At 40.3% G+C, this 20,296-nt stretch overlaps 1 protein-coding gene across 1 annotated transcript; it reads left to right on the top strand.

Moving 5' to 3' along the window:
* Positions 1 to 823: 823 nt before the first annotated feature.
* On the top strand, positions 824 to 20,256 carry LOC138949711 (uncharacterized). Its single transcript, XM_070321507.1, has 11 exons — positions 824 to 1,185; positions 5,390 to 5,645; positions 6,185 to 6,296; positions 6,602 to 6,720; positions 7,175 to 7,344; positions 9,696 to 9,834; positions 10,471 to 10,673; positions 10,854 to 11,136; positions 13,357 to 13,466; positions 14,120 to 14,216; positions 14,550 to 20,256. The coding sequence occupies exons 1-11, from the start codon at positions 1,000 to 1,002 to the stop codon at positions 14,681 to 14,683; spliced, it is 1,809 nt and encodes a 602-aa protein (XP_070177608.1). The 5' UTR covers positions 824 to 999; the 3' UTR covers positions 14,684 to 20,256.
* Positions 20,257 to 20,296: the final 40 nt, after the last annotated feature.

Below are 20,296 nucleotides of genomic sequence, written 5' to 3'. Positions count from 1 at the left end.
CAAAAACAATTCTTATGCAAAACCATCCTCTGACTACGGGTTAGGGGTAAGTTTGGGAATGGGTTAGGTATGTAAACAGTTTTAAGATGCGTCAATTTCTGTGAACGAAGATTTCGGGTATGTCTTAATACCGAATTCCCGCAAACGGCGTCGATTGAATCCTTAGTTCACAAACATCGCCAGAAATTGACGCATTTTAAAACTGTTTACATACCTAACCCATTCCCAAACTTACCCCTAACCCGAATTCAGAGGATGGTTTTGCATAAGAATTGTTTTTGGTACAAAAATGAGTGAAACGTGTTGGTGGGGGAGACAAAATATTTCGGGGAAAGAAAATTTCGTGACATGGGCATGAGTCACAGTTGAATACCTATGTATGATTTGGACATGTGATGTTTTTACCAAGTTTTCTTTTTAATAAAAAATAAAATTAATCATGTATGCATGGTATTTTTTCTCTCCATTTTTCTTTTCAAATTATTTATTTGGGGGAGTGGATGTATACAGTATAGATTGTTTTAGAAGTGTATTCAAACAAAACACATGTTTGTTTTTTAATTGAAATATGACCTTGTTTTGTGTCTGGGTAATGTTATGGAAATGTGCACTCGCTATCCCTTATTTTCTTTAAAAAAAAAAAAATCTTGTGACCATTCACTCATGGAGCATACTCTCTGGTCGTGAGAGAGAGAGAGAGAGAGAGAGAGAGAGAGAGAGAGAGAGAGAGAGAGAGAGAGAGAGAGAGAGAATAATTTTATGAAAACATCTGAACAGTATTAGTACCTTTTGTTTATTTTTTTCAAAATATCATCATATGGGTGTCAATACAAACAGATTTTGTTGTTATTTTTTTCAGAAATGATTGGAGTTGAGACCATCAGGAATAATGTTTTTACCAAGTTTTTTTTAACATTTCATTTTCACAACAAATCAGCACAATGAATCCGCAACCATACAACAATCGGCCAACATACACCACAGCAGCAGAAAGAACAAATGGAAGCTGAACGTTTGAGAATGGCCCGTACAATTCTACGGGTCAAGGATTCTCACCGAATCCCGTACAAAGCCCTGCAAGCCCTGCGGTCAAAGGCTGGGATTGACAGTGTACCCCCAGAAAATGTGCTCCAAAGAGAATCCTTGAGGCTGGCAACATGCCTGGAGCTGGTTGCCATTGACACAGTGAGTACAGTGATACCTGTGATGAAAGGACACCTTTGGGACCAGCAAAAGTGTCCCTACATTGCAGGTGGCCTTTCATGACAGGTATACTTTGGTAGAGATAATATAAAAAGGGACAAGAGAAGGTGTCCTTTTAGGGAGGTGTCCTCACATCACAGGTAGCTGCTGTGGTCATTAATCACACTGATTGTATGTTGTATAACTTTATGGATGATAGAAGCAGTGTTTATTTTGGACAGAAAATGGTTAACAACAATTGTCAGTGAGTAAGTACTGGTGTCACATGACTGATGTGAACCAGTTGATTGGCCAATGGCGATGCGCTTAAATCTGTTGGAGTGCGCTAACTTTTCCACAGAGCGTATTCTTACGCCCTTTGCCAAAGGCAAAGCGAGACTGTACTCTCATCCTCAGAATAAATTAATGACATGTAGTTTATATTCTCCACAATACCAAAATACCATAAATTGCCTGCTTCTCAATTAAAGCAGAAGTGGGTTTTTTTCCTGACAGATTGCCTGTGCCACAGATCTAAAAATAGAACCCGCTGTGTCTAATTTTTCAGTTTCGATTTGCGAAGATTCTTCTCATAATTATGCCGTAGCTTATTATCCACATTACCAAATGATGATTTAGTAGACAATTCCCAGCAGCTAACAGAAAACACAAGTGTTATTCCGATAACGTTCCAGCATTTGGAATATACGTTGCAGACTACACTGAAATACGACTGCATCAGTTCAGTAAATGAATGGTTTCCGAATTATTATTTCAACTTATTCAAGGCAAGAACAATTGGAATCGAAAACGTGTAGGGTTTAGAACGTCCGTACCATATATAAGACTTATTAGCCTGCCTCATGCATGCAGACTCAGTGCAACGTGACGAGCAATTTTTGTTTTTGGAATGAGGCTTGCAGTGGTTCGATTGCCCTAGCCTAGCAGACGACATAAACCCCGCTCAGCAAACTAACAGGTTGGGCAAATGTGAACGAAAAAACGATGGGGATATAATACGTGTAGGGTTCAGAGCATTCTTACCGTTCATATTTAGTACCAGACTCCCCGATGAGTGAAGATACCACACGAGAAACATGCACCCCCCGTGGGTTAGGGGGAGTCCCATATTGGTTGGGACGAGAAAGAATTTACCCGATGCTAATCAGCATGTCGTAAGAGGCAACTAACGGATTCTGTTTCTCCTTTTACCCTTGTAGTGTTTCTTGTATAGAATATAGTTAATGTTTGTAAAGATTTTAGTCAAGCAGTATGTAAAAAATGTTAAGTCCTTTGTACTGGAAACTTGCATTCTCCCAGTAAGGTCATATATTGTACTACGTTGCAAGCCCCTGGAACAATTTTTTGATTAGTGCTTTTGTGAACAAGAAACAATTAACAAGTGGCTCTATCCCATCTCCCCCCTATCCCATCTCCCCCCTTTCCCCGTCGCGATATAACCTTGAATGGTTGAAAACGACGTTAAACACCAAATAAAGAAATAAAGAAAGAGAAACATGCCACATTTATTTCAGTTGAAAATGTGCTAACCGTCGACCTTGGGGGTCAGCCAATTCAAGGGGAGTCACTCTGCACAGTCAATCCGTCGAAGCTCGACTAGAGGTTTCGAATCACAAATAACTAAGAACACAGTCCTTTATCCGAGTTCAAATGAGGTTGCTCTGAAAGATCATCACTGTTTAGCTTAACGCTACACTGGAATTTACCAACAGAAATTAAAACAAGAGTTTGCGTGTGATGAAAGCACGACACACTTGAGACAGCCCACACAAAAGTACGCGTAGCAAAATGTGCGTGTTGTATCTTCTTTTTTCTCTGGCGGTACCGACAATATCGTTATTGAAACAATCCCAGTGCACTAAGGGATTTATAGAGCAAATCTTGAAAATAATTATTGAACTCAGCGCTATGCGCTTCGTTCAATAATGAATTTTCTCAATTTGCTCTCTAAATCCCTTCGTGCACTGGGATGTCTCAATAACTTAAATTATATCTCAATTCCTTTCGTATGTAACAAGAAGTGATTTTTTTTTCTCCTAATAATTCATTTTACTCATACATATGGCCAAGAATCTGTCAAGGAGTCTAAAAAGTGTTACAATTTTTAGACTTTTTTAAACCTCCTTAAATTTACATGAATAAACATCTCGGTATTCCTGTCCTTCAATTGCAGCATTTTATTTTCCAGTCAACTGTTCGGTTTATCAAATATTTGCAGATAAAGCACAAATGACTGTATGTTACATTTACACCATAACATAATTTCAAGGTGCTGTCATTTTCTTAGGTTCAGCTTTAGGCAACTGTTTCACTATCCAATGGCTTGATGGCTGAATGTAGAGTTGATCTGTACTAAAGCAACACTTGAAAAAAGTTTCTCCTGTCTCAATATAAGCAAAATCATTTATCCGTTAGTTACTTTACACCAAAGCCCAGAATCAAAGATACAATTCAACATTTACCTATTTACACTGTTTTTAAAACAATGAAATTCTCTATGGAAGTGCAGAAAAGGTTCCAGTAAATTTTCATGTCATTTGTTTTGCAAACCTTAACCTCAATCATCAGGTTATTACTTAATTTGAGAAAAGCACGGTCAGCGGTGTATAAATTATTATCAAATCACCCTCTTTAAATATTTTTACACTATTTTGGTCAGCAGTTTTTTGAGTTACAAACAAGAAATCATAACAAATCCTTTTCACGATAGAATAGTCAGGTTGGTACTCCACTACGGTACCAAATGTTAATTTTACCCATGATCTGTACGTTACTTTACACCAAACAGCAAGTACAAGGTACTGAATTTACATTTAATGGGCTATGCTCACATCAGTTAAACAGTATTTCTAACTTGTTTGTTCTAAGCTACCTGTCTCAAGTCAAAATAAAGGGTTAAATTAATGGTTGTGCCTTTTTGGTAGTGTGTACATCTTGACACAAAAGAATGGTGTAAAGTAACATACAGAAGGCTCCGAAGATGTGCAGGTCCATTTGAAGGGTAATTTATCTTTTATTTAGCTCATAAACCCTCAACAGACTGTTATGTGCTGTTTTTAGCCTTATTATGTGCTGCATATGGTCTCAGTAAAAAAACCAAGGTGATGTATGTTACATTTACACCAAAATGTCCCAACAGTGGTCCTTCTGAGGTAAATTTTGTCATTCAGTGTGCTTCACTGTTTTCATGTTGAAACAAAGGTTTGGTCTTGCTGGTTGTTCTTAAGCACTGATAAGTTATCTTCTGTCTCTAAAACAAATTCATTGTCATTTTCAAGTATTCTCAGTATGTACGTTACATTTACACCCTTGTCAGAAGGCCTCACTTAAGTCTCTCTACAAGCCAACAGGTGCAAGCACTAGGAATCCTGTGACCATAGTTTAATTACCAGGTGTCTGAGGTATAAGAAAACACACACTTTTGTGTATTATGGCATTATTTAAAGACTGTGACAAAACCTGTTTGGGCAAGTAGATACAATTTCATTTTCACCAAACGCATATTTTTAACTTAAAAGTACAATTAAATTACATCAAACACAACTTTTTCGCTCAATTTTTACAAAATTACAATCTTCCTACCTAATGACCTTCCTTTGCAATGATTTTTAACCGTCGCGATATAACCTTGAATGGTTGAAAACGACGTTAAACACCAAATAAAGAAAGAAAGAAATTATTTTTAAGTAAGTTTGACCAGAAACATTTTTTTTTTAAGATAGTTTCCCTTTTTTCATGATTATTTACACCAAATGTAACATACAGACCAGCTAAAAAAGAACGCTCAAAATCCAAAACCTATGTTCAGATCAAACTTTCATTAATCTAACATATGTTTCTCCATCCATTTCTGGATCTATTAAAAATTAGATTGAGATGATACCCTTATCAGTAACTTGGTTATTCAATGCCCAATGTACCATGCGTTTCGCGTAACGCCTTGTGTGCCCAAAAAGGTGCTTTTTTTCCTGAACAAAGTCAATTTTCTCAGCATCCCGACGACTGACAGACATAAATTTGGTATGGATAGAATCTACATGAGGAATACTTCATAACTGTATTGTTTATATTGTAGTCATTTAAAAACAGAATAAAATACAAAGTAATAAAAGTATCCAGAACAGGATTTTTGCATTTGGACACCTTGACAGATACCTGACCATATACATATTAACTGTCACTACAGATTCTGATCAAGGATGGGTTCAGGCGACAGCTCTCCGATATTGTGGAATTCATGCTAGACATGCCTGAAAACCGCCACCTGCTGCAAACCACGGCGAGCAGTACCACCATCACACTACGATTTGCTTGCGACGGGGCAAAAATAACCAAACACAAGGACTCTGTCAGAGCAGTGTGCAAACTTCTGCAATCTCAAGAGGTCTGTGCAGCCCACAAGGAGTCTTCTGATGATGAGATCAGCCTCATTGTCTACATGGGTCAGTAGTTTATTATTCAAATTAGGCTACTCTCTACCCCCCGCGGGTTAGGGGGAAGAATTTACCCGATGCTCCCCAGCATGTCGTAAGAGGCGACTAACGGATTCTGTTTCTCCTTTTACCCTTGTTAAGTGTTTCTTGTATAGAATATAGTCAATTTTTGTAAAGATTTTTAGTCAAGCAGTATGTAAGAAATGTTAAGTCCTGTGTACTGGAAACTTGCATTCTCCCAGTAAGGTAATATATTGTACTACGTTGCAAGCCCCTGGAGCAAATTTTTGATTAGTGCTTTTGTGAACAAGAAACAATTGACAAGTGGCTCTATCCCTTCTCCCCCCCTTTGCCCGTCGCGATATAACCTTCGTGGTTGAAAACGACGTTAAACACCAAATAAAGAAAGAAAGGCTACTCTCTGTTTTATAAATTGCACAGATTTGAAAGTGTTTAGACAGTCCTCTTCTAGTGATAGGTCTCTGAAAGTTCACATAGCAATGTTTTGTAAGCATACCCAGGTCAACCCATATCACCATGATTTTCAGGAAAAGAAGACAGAGCAACGTTTGAAAGCGGCATCAAAACAACACTGCAACAAATGAGGCAAGCCTCAACTGTTGGCTTTCAGATCCCACAGAAAACAGTCATGGTCAAATGGTATGTATAGAAACACTCACAACTGAGCACACAACAAACTATCACACACTTAGCCTGGATATGAACACTGATGAGACCAGTTGTACACATGCTAATGCCCAACCCATACTTACAACAAACTCGTGAGAGCAAACGTTGACACCCACACACAGCAAGGTATATTTAAGCCAAATGTCAGTGTCTTGGTTGGGTGGTGGAGGGGAGGTGACCCATACCTAACACCATGTTAATGCATAACGGGAAGAGAAATAGAAAATCTGTTTGCCTCTTTGTGCATTGTGAACATATCTTTTTTGTTTTTTCAGGACGTTCTGTTCTGACTGGAAGGCTATGGCCATGGTGCGGGGTATCAATCAGGCAAACTCTGATTACTTTTGTCTATGGTGTCACTGCACCAAAGCAGACATCAGCAACCTGGATATTGGTGAGCTAATTTTGTCTATTGCCTCCCCTTAACACCACAAAATTTACAGTGTGCATTATTAAATTACCGGCACGGTTGGCCTAGTGGTAAGGCGTCCGCTCCGTGATCGAAAGGTCGTGGGTTCGAACCCCGGCCGGGTCATACCTAAGACTTTAAAATTGGCAATCTAGTGGCTGCTCCGCCTGGCGTCTGGCATTATGGGGTAAGTGCTAGGACTGGTTGGTCCGGTGTCAGAATAATGTGACTGGGTGAGACATGAAGCCTGTGCTGCGACTTCTGTCTTGAGTGTGGCGCACGTTAAATGTCAAAGCAGCACCGCCCTGATATGGCCCTTCGTGGTCGGCTGGGCGTTAAGCAAACAAACAAACAAACATTATCAAATTCCATTTGCACCTCAATTGTTATTGAAAATCATAAATAGAATGAAACAATGTTACTATTTCCAATTAAACAGAAGACTGGAAAGTGGAGCGCAACACGAAAGAACAAAACGCAAGCCTTGAAGGCAGAAGCCCCCCAAGGGGCTACAAACACAAGGACCTTCTTCACTGGGTTCCATACCAAGACATGATCCCCGACGAGCTTCACCTCAGAATGAGGATATCCAACAAGCTTGTCAATCAGGTATGCAGACCTGGGAACCCATACGATTTCGCCGTATTTTGTACACATTATTGTCTATAATACGATCAGTACGGACAGTGGAAAAAAATACGACGAGACAAATTCCTAGACTACTTTTCTTCACAAGCACATCCCGAATCCGATCCAGTGTTTTGACACACGATTACAGTTATTGTCAGTAAACATTGAAAGAAGTATTTATTTGTTTTAAATGCATGGGTGAAACTGTTCCGCCTCAGGGCGGAAATCAGCCAAATGAAATTGGTTAAAAAGGAATTCCTTATTTTGAAAATCTTAAATTTTTTTTTTTTTAAATAAATAACAATTTAAAAAAACAATTCGCCGGCGGTCCGATCCATATTTTTCCTAACACAGTGACCGGACATCGCTGAGTCTTTGTTTCACTGGGCGCGCGAATTATCGGACTACAGCTTGGCATTTGTTACCATGTTTAATGTGCAAATTTGTATGTTTGAGATACCAGGATAGGCCTACTTTTAGTTTTACCCTTAAAAGCCTGATTTTTCGTTTTCTGAAAGGGGGGCAAAGGGGGCTTTTCCCCCCTGGGCCCCCTACCGGGGCGTTGCTCCTGCATCCCACCAGGGCCTGGGCGGCCCCTGGACCCCGGCCTCATTTTCCTTATTTTCAATTCTGATCAGTTTCACCCATGTAAATGTATTGGTAAACTTAATTAACGGGGGGGACAGACGCGTGTGAAGCATGTTTGAATCATGGATGTTCAAATGCTGTGAACGCTCATTTTTCTGAAAATACAACAAGTTTGTTGGAGAATAGTCCAAGTGCAAACCAGGGGTTCCCAGGTCTGGGTATATTTGTTGTGCCGAATTCACGTAATAGCCGATTCCGCTTAATGGGCAACATTTTTGCCAGTTTCGCGTAATCGGCAAAACGCTGCCCAATACGTAAAATCGGCAACGTTTTGCCGAAGTTGTGTAAAGGCTTCTAAAATTTGCCCATTTTGCGAAATCGGCAGCCACGTTTTACATTTGGCAAGTTTTGACTAAATGTTTTAACATAGAGGGGTAATCGAGACAAGGGTCGTGGTGTCTGTGTCTGTGTGTCTGTGTGTGTAGAGCGATTCAGACTAAACTACTAGACTGATCTTTATGAAATTTGACATGAGAGTTCCTGGGAATGATATCCCCAGACTTTTATTTTATTTTTTCGATAAATACCTTTGATGACGTCATATCCGGCTTTTTGTAAAAGTTGAGGCGGCACTGTCACACCCTCATTTTTTAATCACATTGATTGACATTTTGGCAAAGCAATCTTCGACGAAGGCCAGACTTCGGTATTGCATTTCAGCTTGGTGGCTTAAAAAGTAATTAATGAATTTGGTCAAATCGGAAACTTGTCTTTTTTAAAAAATGTTTTAAACGATCCAAAAACAATTTCATCTTATTCTTCGTCATTTTCTGATTCAAAAAACATATATGTACACATGTTATATTTGGATTATAAACAAACTCTACAAATTAAGAATATGAAAATTATGATTAAAATTAATTGTCCGAAATCGATTTAGAAACAATTTCATCTTATTCCTTATCGGTCCCTGATTCCAAAAACATATAGATATGATATGTTCGGATTAAAACCAAACTCAGTACTCTAAAAAGAATAGAGATACAGAAAAGCGTGTTATCCTGCTCAGTGCGACCATTACCGCACTATTCTGGCTTGTCGATTTCACTGCCTTTGCGGTGGACTGACGAAAATACGAGTATGCGGTCTTGTTGAAAATATGCAGTGCGTTCAGTTTCATTCTGTGAGTTGGACAGCTTGACTAAATGTTATTTCGCCTTACGCGACTTGTTGGTTTTAAAGTTCTCAAATGCCTGGGATATCATCACACTTATACAACTAGATACTCCAATGGATATATATCGCAATAATCGATAAGTTAGGGCAAGTTATTGCAGAAAGTGTAGTTTTTGTGCATTTCTGGAGTTATGCTCTACACAGACCAAAATAGACCATACAAAACATATTAGGGAGGTAAAGCAATGGTAATGCAATGTTCTGTTGACACAAAAAGTAACAGACTGGCTGTCGCTTTTGCGAAACGGGCAAAATTTTAGAAGCCTTTCCGCATTTTCGGCAAAACGCTGCCGATTTCACGTAATGGGCAGCGTTTTGCCGATTATGCGAAATGGGCAAAAATGTTGGCAATTCCACGAATTCGACAATTTCGTGAATTTGGCACGACATATGCACATTCTTTTCTATCATTGTGTAATATTTGAACGAGTGTGTAAACAAGCTGCCTGAGGGGGAATAGACACATTTCTATTCTATTGTTAAAACTGAAATATCTGCTTTAACAGGTGGTCGTGTGGTCCATAATCCAAGACAGAAAACAGCACCTGCTGGATGAAATGAAGCGGGTGAGGGTAGATTTCCGCTTGGTGGAAGAGCAAGGCGACGACGGGAAGGGGAAGATCAAGAAGTGGACTCAGCTTGGAGGTAAACAACAAATACCATTCTTATACAACCTTTCAGTGCCATGTACAGCTGGTCACAATTACTAGGTCTTTTTCTGGCATTGCACATGACTTTGACAGGTAGTGTGCTTTACAGGAGCATATGCAGGGTTTCATTTACTAGTGAGCCAGCTGCGCCATTGGCGCATTAAATCTGAAAATGTCCCATCACAATTCCCTTCAGTGCGTCAAAGGGCGCATTGAGATGACGTACCACTGCGCGACCAAATGTACACTTTACATCGGAACACACACACACACACACACTCGCACACACACACACTCGCACACACACACACTCGCACACACACACACATACAGAGATAACACAATATAGCGGCTAATTCTCAGATGGCACCATATTGCACCATTTTGCATCTTTGGTCAAAACGCGTACATGCCTCTTTGACGCTTCTTGCCTTCGACTATGTCCCATCGGAATTTGGTTGAGGGGGACAAATATCCCATGCCTTTTTCTCTCAGGCAAAACCCTGCACATGTGTTATTCAAATTATTTGTAACTGGTTGGTACCTGTTTGAGCTTTTTTTTTGTGGTAGTGATGGCGGGCAGCCATTGGTTGTTTTTCACCTTCATGTTCTCTGGTTTACCCAAATACAGGGGATGATCTCAGAAAGGTAATCAAAAACCTGAACGTCATGACAATTCTGGAAGAGGGACCCATGGACATGGCACAGCTTCAAAAGCTACCCATGGACTACCTGCGCAAGTCTCTCCAACGGAAAACTGGCCTGAAATACCCGAAGGCCTCAAAAGACTTCCTCATTCAAGAGATACAGAATGCGACTTCTGCCGAGGAACAGGTTTGTATTTCACTAGTTTGTAACCAATCAAACTAATCTTTATAATCAAACAATTCATATTTAGGAACCATTCAGATTACATACCATCCTTCACAATTGTATGACAAAAAAGAAGTAAAAATACAGGAATGCGTTCCAAATTGTTCTTTTTGATAAACATTAATGCTTGTATGCTTGCAGAGAGAAATGATCGCAAATCGGCCACAACACAAGAGGATTTTGGTCGATGGTGCTATTCCTGAACAACCCATGCCTCAGCAGAACCACGTTGAGGAAAGGGTCCTTAAGCCTGAAAAGGTCCAGGAGATATGGGACGAGTTCGATCACCTGATGGAGCTCATCAGGACAGCACCAGGTTCAGACAGGTCAATTTCTCCTGCTGCCTTCCAGAAAGCAGCAAAGGCGTGGGCTGTCAAGTTCAGAAAACACACGTTGAAGGAAGATGTCATTCCCTACATCCATGGTACATAATATTCTTTATGATTTACACTTTTCATATTGTTTATAGCTCCTTGTACCCCCCGCGGGTTAGGGGGAAGGATTTACCCCTCCCTGGTCCCCCCGCGGGTTAGGGGGAGTCCCATATTGGTTGGGACGAGAAAGAATTTACCCGATGCTACCCAGCATGTCGTAAGAGGCGACTAACGGTTCTGTTTCTCCTTTTACCCTTGTTAAGTGTTTCTTGTATAGAATATAGTCAATGTTTGTAAAGATTTTAGTCAAGCAGTATGTAAGAAATGTTAAGTCCTTTGTACTGGAAACTTGCATTCTCCCAGTAAGGTCATATATTGTTCTACGTTGCAAGCCCCTAGAGCAGTTTTTTGATTAGTGCTTTTGTGATCAAGAAACAATTAACAAGTGGCTCCATCCCATCTCCCCCCTTTCCCCTATCCCATCTCCCCCCTTTCCCCGTCGCGATATAACCTTGAATGGTTGAAAACGACGTTAAACACCAAATAAAGAAAGAAAGATAGCTCCTTGTTCATATATAGGAATATACATACATACAAAGTGGTATCCCTGGCAAGTTCTGTCACTGTAATTTCAAATGAAAACAAGCGCTAATTATGAATATCTTCAGTTATGACGCGCTGTCATAGACATACATCATGTATACAAAGTGATATCCCTGGGAAGTTCTGTCACTGTAATTTCAAATGAAAACAAGCGCTAATTATGAATATCTTCAGTTATGACTCGCTGTCATAGACATACATCATGTATACGTATAGGTTACAACACGAGTGGTTTTTTATATGGCTTGTATTTCAGTCAAGACCCAGCGGATGAATATCATCGGGAGACACGAGCCTCTGGCGAGTGGCTCTCGATTGATATTCCCGCTGGGTCTTGACTGAAATACAAGCCATATAAAAAACCACTCGTGTTGTAATCTGTATATCCCATTCTACCATCAAACACAAAGTGTAGACTACTAGCGGAACTGTTGCGATCTGTGCAGGGTAAAACTGTTGCCAGCGAGACTTAGCCCTTTTGCAACCTTAAACTAAGTGACCGTCGCTGAAAAAATAAAACGAATGAGTGCATCGATAAGTACGCGGTAACACTACTTTCAGACCATTTAAAAGCTTTAAGTAAAGGTTCATAAGTTGCAAGAAAGTAATGAAGTCGAATAGAAATTAATTTAGTTGAAGCGCACAATTCTTTTGTTTTGCGTTTCAGGTCGGCAGAACGGGCGAAACGGGTTTGGGACCCATTTGGCTTACTCGATTCAGAATCGATTCCACGTTGTTTTTCTCGAACGTGTGTAATTAGGCTTATTGACAGAGAAGCAAATTTTAGGGAACAAATATGTAGGTTTAGATTTAACCATTTGCTCCCTATTTGAAATGTATCTACGTGATAAACTGTTTTGCGAGTGTGTTTGCATGGATGAACTTAAACTGGTATGGGTGAGAGGAAAACGCGACCGACACGTCTGTCACCGCCGATTGATTGCATTTTGAAGGAATATGACTGGATTACGGAAAAATATGTGGACTTACTGCAGAGCCAGGCAAAAGAGTAGACTTGCTCGCAAAACACGTGAAACAGCCGATGTTTGATAGCTGAAGGCGCACACCAAAACACACTACCGACAGATTCTCAAAAGTCGTCTGCTAACGATGCAAGGGGAGGGTACTCGTGTTTTTGTTTTGGTTCGCTAGCATCTGGTTATCTTGTAAGTTGAATGTTCGTTTTTTTCGACCTGCATTGCTTTCATAATGAAAGAAACTTTTGCTTATTGCATATCATACATCAGATCAGTTCTGAGATTCATTTTTGCGTGCAACTGATATGGTTTTCTGAGCCGTGCAATACGATTTTAGAACTTCATACAAATTCTGTGTCACATTGTTCGGCGCGAGGTCAAAGGTCGGGAGGAAAGTAGTCCTTTGCCCAAATCGGAATCTGCACTATCATATATTTTTTGGAGTCCATGATGTATTTATTGAGCTATAAAAATACAACATATATACCCATACTGAAGTAACAGAGACAAAGAAGGGAGGTCATGGGATATAAAGTGATATCCCTGGGAAGTTCTGTCACTGTAATTTCAAATGAAAACAAGCGCTAATTATGAATATCTTCAGTTATGACTCGCTGTCATAGACATACATCATGTATACAATTACAAAGGTACTCTTGGTCAATCATGGAATGCTCTGTCGTTTTTCAGTTCTTGTTTATCACATCCCTCAGGCGATGAGTAACCATGGATTTCTGCCACACATTGGCATTTCCCAGGTGGAGAGGAAGAATTATGACCAACACCTCACATACTTTCAGGTATGTAGAGGCCCAATATGTTGTGTGTGTTTTCTTATTCAGTTGAAATGCTTTCAATAATAGCAAGTGACAATACGCTTAACACTGAAAACAAGAGGCGAAGCCTTCAAACACGCTGTGCAGATTAATCTGTAGGAAATCTCCTTTGGTATCTTCTTTATCTATTTTTCTGGAGCTACGAAACCGAACAATGTGAAATCATGAGTCGTCTTCTCCGAATCTGCGAACTGCAGCTCGGTGATAACTGTATCTATACCACAATCCTTCACGCGATCTGACCTAACCTTGACCCCTGACCTGGTCTACATACCACACACGACACAAACCAGTCAGCTGTTTTTACCCCCCCACCCCCCCCCCCCCCCAAAACACCCCACCACCCGTTTTCTTTGGATACACACTTTAACTACATACGTGCCGACGAAATGTTGATCATTGCTTCAATACTTCAAAGCTGTTGCTTGAATAATAACCAGGTAAAACTAGTATTTCGGTGTTCAGTCAAATGTTAAAGTTTCTACCACAGACAGACATACATACATACATACGCACGCACGCACGCACGAACGCACAGACAAAAGTTAGCATCGCATAGGCTACACTTACCTAAGCCAATAAACAAGCAGATGCTTGATATATTGATATGGTTTCAGGGGTCAAGCAGACAAGGTGGCAAGCACAGAAAGGAGGTCACCAAGCAAGTGCTGGAGAGGGAGAACAGACTCCTTTACTACAGACGACATCCCCAAGGTATAAAATCTAGTACAGAAACAAGACATGTTTTTTTCTGAAGCTTTAGGTCAGAGACCTGCCTCAGGATGATTGTCTTTATATGAGAGAGAGAGAGAGAGAGAGAGAGAGAGAGAGAGAGAGAGAGAGAGAGAGAGAGAGAGAGAGAGAGAGAGAGAGAGAGAGAGAGAGAGAGAGAGAGAGAGATTTTCCATTTACATGCAAGCTCATTATGTTTATCGCATAGATTATGTTACTCTTATTGCTGCCTGCTAATCATTCATTTGCACATGTAGGTGTTATTTTTGATTGAAAAGTACTTGATAACATTCTTCAAGTTTGGTTCTTGTACAGGTGATGAGTCAGATCTAGACATCCAAGCTGATCAGCACATTCAACGTGATCAGGATGAGTACGGAGCTGGAGCTGTTTCAGAAGAACCTGAGTCAGAAGAACCTGAGTCAGAGGAATCTGACGATGAGAATTGATGACAATTGATTAACCTCCTCCATGATTTAGACTTAACCTAAAGTGACATATGTGTATATATATAAATATATATACATATACTGACCTTTACATCATGAACATACCGGCACGGTTGGGCTAGTGGTAAGGCGTCCGCCCCGTGATCGGGAGGTCGTGGGTTCGAACCCCGGCCGGCTCATACCTAAGACTTTAAAATTGGCAATCTCGTGGCTGCTCCGCCTGGCGTCTGGCATTATGGGGTTAGTGCCAGGACTGGTTGGTCCGATGTCAGAGTAATGTGACTGGGTGAGACGTGAAGCCTGTGCTGCGACTTCTGTCTTGTGTGTGGCGCACGTTATATGTCAAAGCAGCACCGCCCTGATATGGCCCTTCATGGTCGGCTGGGCGTTAAACAAACAAACAAACATCATGAACATGCTAGTGTGTTGACCATCATCCTTGAAAAGCTGAGGGTCAGCTTTGGCTGGGACGGCAAATACACCTCAGCAACACAGCACTCGTGGGGTCTCATGTCCTCTGGGCCACCATACGAGCAGCTGAAAAGGTTCAGTACAAGTTGGAATGTTCTATGCTTGCATGTAACTAAAAAGAAATGTTCAAGACCTCAATCACTTCCCACTTTACATGTATTGTGTCAGAGCCAGAAGTTGCACTGAGATTGTGAATTTTCTTTATTATTGACTGTTGTACTATCAATGTAAATATTGTTTAAATATGTGTACATTTACTTTTATCTGACACTTTGAAAGTGCTAGTAACATAATGCAGACAAAAAATGTTAAACTCGGTGTGTATGTAAGTGCACCTACCATGGGCACTCTGAATGACCATATGCATAGCGGACCATTGTCTTGTAGCCCCATGCAATGTGGATTTTGAAATGCCGTGCGGGTTAATCCGCATCTACCCCTCGCGGGTTAGGGGGAAGAATTTACTCGATGCTCCCCAGCATGTCGTAAGAGGCGACTAACAGATTCTGTTTCTCCTTTTACCCTTGTAAAGTGTTTCTTGTATAGAATATAGTCCATTTTTGTAAAGATTTTAGTCAAGCAGTATGTAAGAAATGTTAAGTCCTTTGTACTGGAAACTTGCATTCTCCCAGTAAGGTAATATATTGTACTAGGTTGCAAGCTCCTGGAGCACATTTTTGATTAGTGCTTTTGTGAACAAGAAACAATTAACAAGTGGCTCTATCCCATCTCCCCCTTTTCCCCGTCGCGATATAACCTTCGTGGTTGAAAACGACGTTAAACACCAAATAAAGAAAGAAAGATATAACTTTCGTGGTTGAAAACGACGTTAAACACCAAATAAAGAAATATAGAAAGCTTTCTCAAATGCCTATTAACACCATGTTATGTTGGTGTTACAGCTTGCTCAAATGTCTATGAACACCATGTTATGTTGGTGTTACAGCGTGCTCAAATGCCAATTAACACTGGTCATGTTATGTTGGTGTTACCCCCCGCGGGTTAGGGGGAAGAATTTACCCGATGCTCCCCAGCATGTCGTAAGAGGTGACTAACGGATTCTGTTTCTCCTTTTACCCCTGTTAAGTGTTTCTTGTATAGAATATAGTCAATTTTTGTAAAGATTTTAGTCAAGCAGTATGTAAGAAATGTTAAGTCCTTTGTACTGGAAACTTGCATTCTCCCAGTAAGGTAATATACTGTACTAGGTTGCAAGCCCCTGGAGCAAATTTTTGATTAGTGCTTTTGTGAACAAGAAACAATTGACAAGTGGCTCTATCCCCTCTCCCCCCTTTTCCCCGTCGCGATATAACCTTCGTGGTTGAAAACGACGTTAAACACCAAATAAAGAAAGAAAGATGTTAGTGTTACAGCTTGCTCAAATGCCTATTAACACCATGTTTTGTTGGTGTTACAGCTTGCTCAAATGCCTATTAACACCATGTTATGTTGGTGTTACAGCTTGCTCAAATGCCTATTAACACCATGTTATGTTGGTGTTACAGCTTGCTCAAATGCCTATTAACACCATGTTATGTTGGTGTTACAGCTTGCTCAAATGCTTAAAGTTAACACCATGTTTTGTTGGTGTTAGGCTTGCTTGTAAAAAACAACAACCCCACCATGTTTTGGCGTTCACATCATTGTTTTCACCTGGATGGAATCATGTGTCGGAAAGGAAAGCATGATGTTTGGAAATTGTGTGCGGGTTTCATGCTTGAATATTGCACTTTGCTGACTTGTCACAGGTTAATTTACATTTAATATAAGTTTTTAACTGCATCATCCTTCACACAATACCCGTGTGAGTTGGAATAATAGGCCGTGAAAAGTAGGATATGTGCCGAAATGGCTGCGATCTGCTGGCCGATGTGAATGCGTGATGTATTGTGTAAAAAAATTCCATCTCACACGGCATAAATAAATCCCTGCGCCTTGAATATGCGATATAAATTGCATAAAAATAAAAATAAAAACAATAAATAAATCCCTGCGCTTAGAACTGTACCCACGGAATACGCGCGATATAAGCTTCATATTGATTGATTGACTGATATTATGTAAACATCTTAACATTTACACTTTGGTTGTAAAAGTATTGCACTTTATTCAAACAGGACAAAAACAAAAACATGCAGATGGTGATAAACCGAATGACACAAGTAACAACCATGTTGTTTTGTTTTGTTGTGTGTGTGCGTCAGGCATGGGAATTGAAAAAAGTAAACAAGTCGCGTAAGGCGAAAATACAACATTTAGTCAAGTAGCTGTCGAACTCACAGAATGAAACTGAACGCAATGCCACTTTTCAGCAAGACCGTATACTCGTAGCATCGTCAGTCCACCGCTCATGGCAAAGGCAGTGAAATTGACAAGAAGAGCGGGATAGTAGTTGCGCTAAGAAGGATAGCACGCTTTTCTGTACCTCTCTTTGTTTTAACTTTCTGAGCGTGTTTTTAATCCAAACATATCATATCTATATGTTTTTGGAATCAGGAACCGACAAGGAATAAGATGAAAGTGTTTTTAAATTGATTTCGACAATTTAATTTTGATAATAATTTTTATATATTTAATTTTCAGAGCTTGTTTTTAATCCAAATATAACATATTTATATGTTTTTGGAATCGGAAAATGATGGAAAATAAAATGAACGTAAATTTGGATCGTTTTATAAAAAATTTTTTTTTTTTTTACAATTTTCAGATTTTTAATGACCAAAGTCATTAATTAATTTTTAAGCCAACAAGCTGAAATGCAATACGGAAGTCCGGGCTTCGTCAAAGATTACTTGACCAAAATTTCAACCAATTTGGTTGAAAAATGAGGGCGTGACAGTGCCGCCTCAACTTTCACGAAAAGCCGGATATGACGTCATCAAAGACATTTATCAAAAAAATGAAAAAAAACATTCGGGGATTTCATACCCAGAAACTCTCATGTCAAATTTCATAAAGATCGGTCCAGTAGTTTAGTCTGAATCGCTCTACACACACACACAGACAGACAGACACACACACACGCACACACGCACGCACATACACCACGACCCTCGTCTCGATTCCCCCCTCTACGTTAAAACATTTAGTCAAAACTTGACTAAATGTAAAAAGGCTGAAAATTAAGTAATAGCAAAGTCGATGGCGCGAAGCGCCTAGCCTTACTATTACTACTGCATAATATTTCTATCGCGCATATATCCAGGGTTTAACCCTGCTCAAAGCGCTGTACAATAAAAAAAAAACTACGACAACATAACATTATTTAACGTGCAATCACACAAATATCAATGAATAACTCGTTGCTCAATAAAACATTATCACAAACACACACGCGCACTACATAAAACAAATTGCACAATAATACATTATTACAAACATACGCACTCACGCGCGTGCAAAACACTGACATGCGTGAAAAACTATGCACAGTACATAGTTACACTCTTCAAAAAAAGTTAAGGATCGGTTGAAAAAACGGATCTAATTATAAAAAACTGCCAAAGAATTAAACATCGACATAATAATTAAAAGATTAATGTGTTTGAATTAACAAATGAACAATGAGTCTTGACCTAGAATTTTGTTTGGCAAGCAGAGTTATTTCCCTTTGTGGGACTTCTCAAAAGCTTCTGCATTTTGGAAGAAAAAGGGTGTTTTTTTTATAGCCCCCACAAAGAAAACTGAGCGATTTGGATAGAGGAAGGGCAATAGGATGGCTACAAGACGGTGTTGCTGCCAGGCAAGTGGCCCAGAGGCTTGCAGTGGCTCCCTCTGTCATCATCAGACTAAAACAGAGATTCCACGCAACTGGAAGAGTGCAGGAGCGACAACGTTCTGGTCGGCCCAGAGTCACCACACAAAGAGAGGATCGCTTCATTCAGAGGCAGGCCATGCAACAAAGAATGGCTACGGCAAATAACATTAGGCAACGCCTACAAGCTACCACCAACACTGTTGTTAGTGGTCAGACGATCCGAAACCGCTTACACAACTTTGGCTTGCGTGCAAGGCGTCCAGTCCGAGTAACAACCCTGACTGCTTATCACCGAGCAGCTCGCCGAGCCTGGTGCACTCAACATGTGAGGTGGCAACGTCAGTCAGCTGTGGGCTCAGGTGTTGTTTACAGATGAGTCCCGCTTTTGCTTGGAACCTGCTGATGGTCGCATTCGAGTGTGGAGGCGTTGCGGAGAGCGCTTCGCAGAAGACGCTGTTCGGGAACGACAGCGTTTTGGCGGAGACTCTGTGATGGTCTGGGGAGGGATCAGCACACGTCTAAGGACACCTCTGTACCATGTTGTGGGCAAATTGACCGGTGTCCGCTACCAGAATGGGATCCTGCGACCCCTGGTCGTTCCAGCCCTCCAAGCGATCGGCCCTCGTGCGATTATTCAGGATGACAACGCACCTCCCCATTGCTCTGCAGCTGTAAACACCTTCATCCAGCAGGCCAGGGTCAACAGGATACTGTGGCCAGCCAACAGCCCTGACCTGAACCCCATAGAGCACATCGTGATGTACAGCAGCTTCTCGAGTCGTGGTGCCTCGCGAAGAACGAGGGGAACCAGGTGGTTAAGGTTGTTGTGCTGGAGCCTGGAGGCCAGCTTGGTTAAGGTTTGACTTTGAGTCAGCATTTTCAGTGATTTTTCTACGCAGCCGATGGTGTTTGGATTTAAAGTGTAAAGGAAAAAGTCCCTCCTGAAGCAGCGTGCTGCAGTTTAGACTGGCTTGGCGACAGTGTTGAAGTGAGTGACAAGTAACATTTTCAGTAAATTGCTTTGTGTTACAATTAATCAACACCAATTCTGAGCCAAGAGAATGATTTTTTATTTTTTTTTCATTTGGAATGTTGTGTTTTATAGGTTAGGTGTGGAAAATTGGATTTGACTGTAAAGCTCTTTAGCAGAGAATGTAAATAAACTTGACCAAGAAATTATTGCGACAAATTTTAAACTCCCAAATTAAAGCATCGATTAATTCCCGTTAATTAATTAATTAAATGAAATGTCACAAGAATGTATGCTTTAATTTGGGTGCAACATGTTGAAACTTTGTTTGAGAATGTATCTACTTCATTGATTAAATATATGCATGTGTATGAATAGGAATCTTTCTTGTGTCAAATTGTGCGAATTGAGACTG

Source organism: Littorina saxatilis, linkage group LG16 (assembly GCF_037325665.1).
Source record: "Littorina saxatilis isolate snail1 linkage group LG16, US_GU_Lsax_2.0, whole genome shotgun sequence".
NCBI classification, from domain to species: Eukaryota; Metazoa; Mollusca; class Gastropoda; order Littorinimorpha; family Littorinidae; genus Littorina; species Littorina saxatilis.
This window is presented reverse-complemented; position numbering and strand designations above follow the sequence as displayed.

Excerpts from the sequence above, each read along its gene's own strand:
- LOC138949711 (XM_070321507.1), top strand. The coding sequence starts at position 1,000 with ATGGAAGCTGAACGTTTGAGAATGGCCCGTACAATTCTACGGGTCAAG. Across the intron at positions 1,186-5,389 it reads AGCTGGTTGCCATTGACACA|ATTCTGATCAAGGATGGGTT; the intron begins GTGAGTACAGTG and ends CTGTCACTACAG. Across the intron at positions 10,674-10,853 it reads CGACTTCTGCCGAGGAACAG|AGAGAAATGATCGCAAATCG; the intron begins GTTTGTATTTCA and ends GTATGCTTGCAG.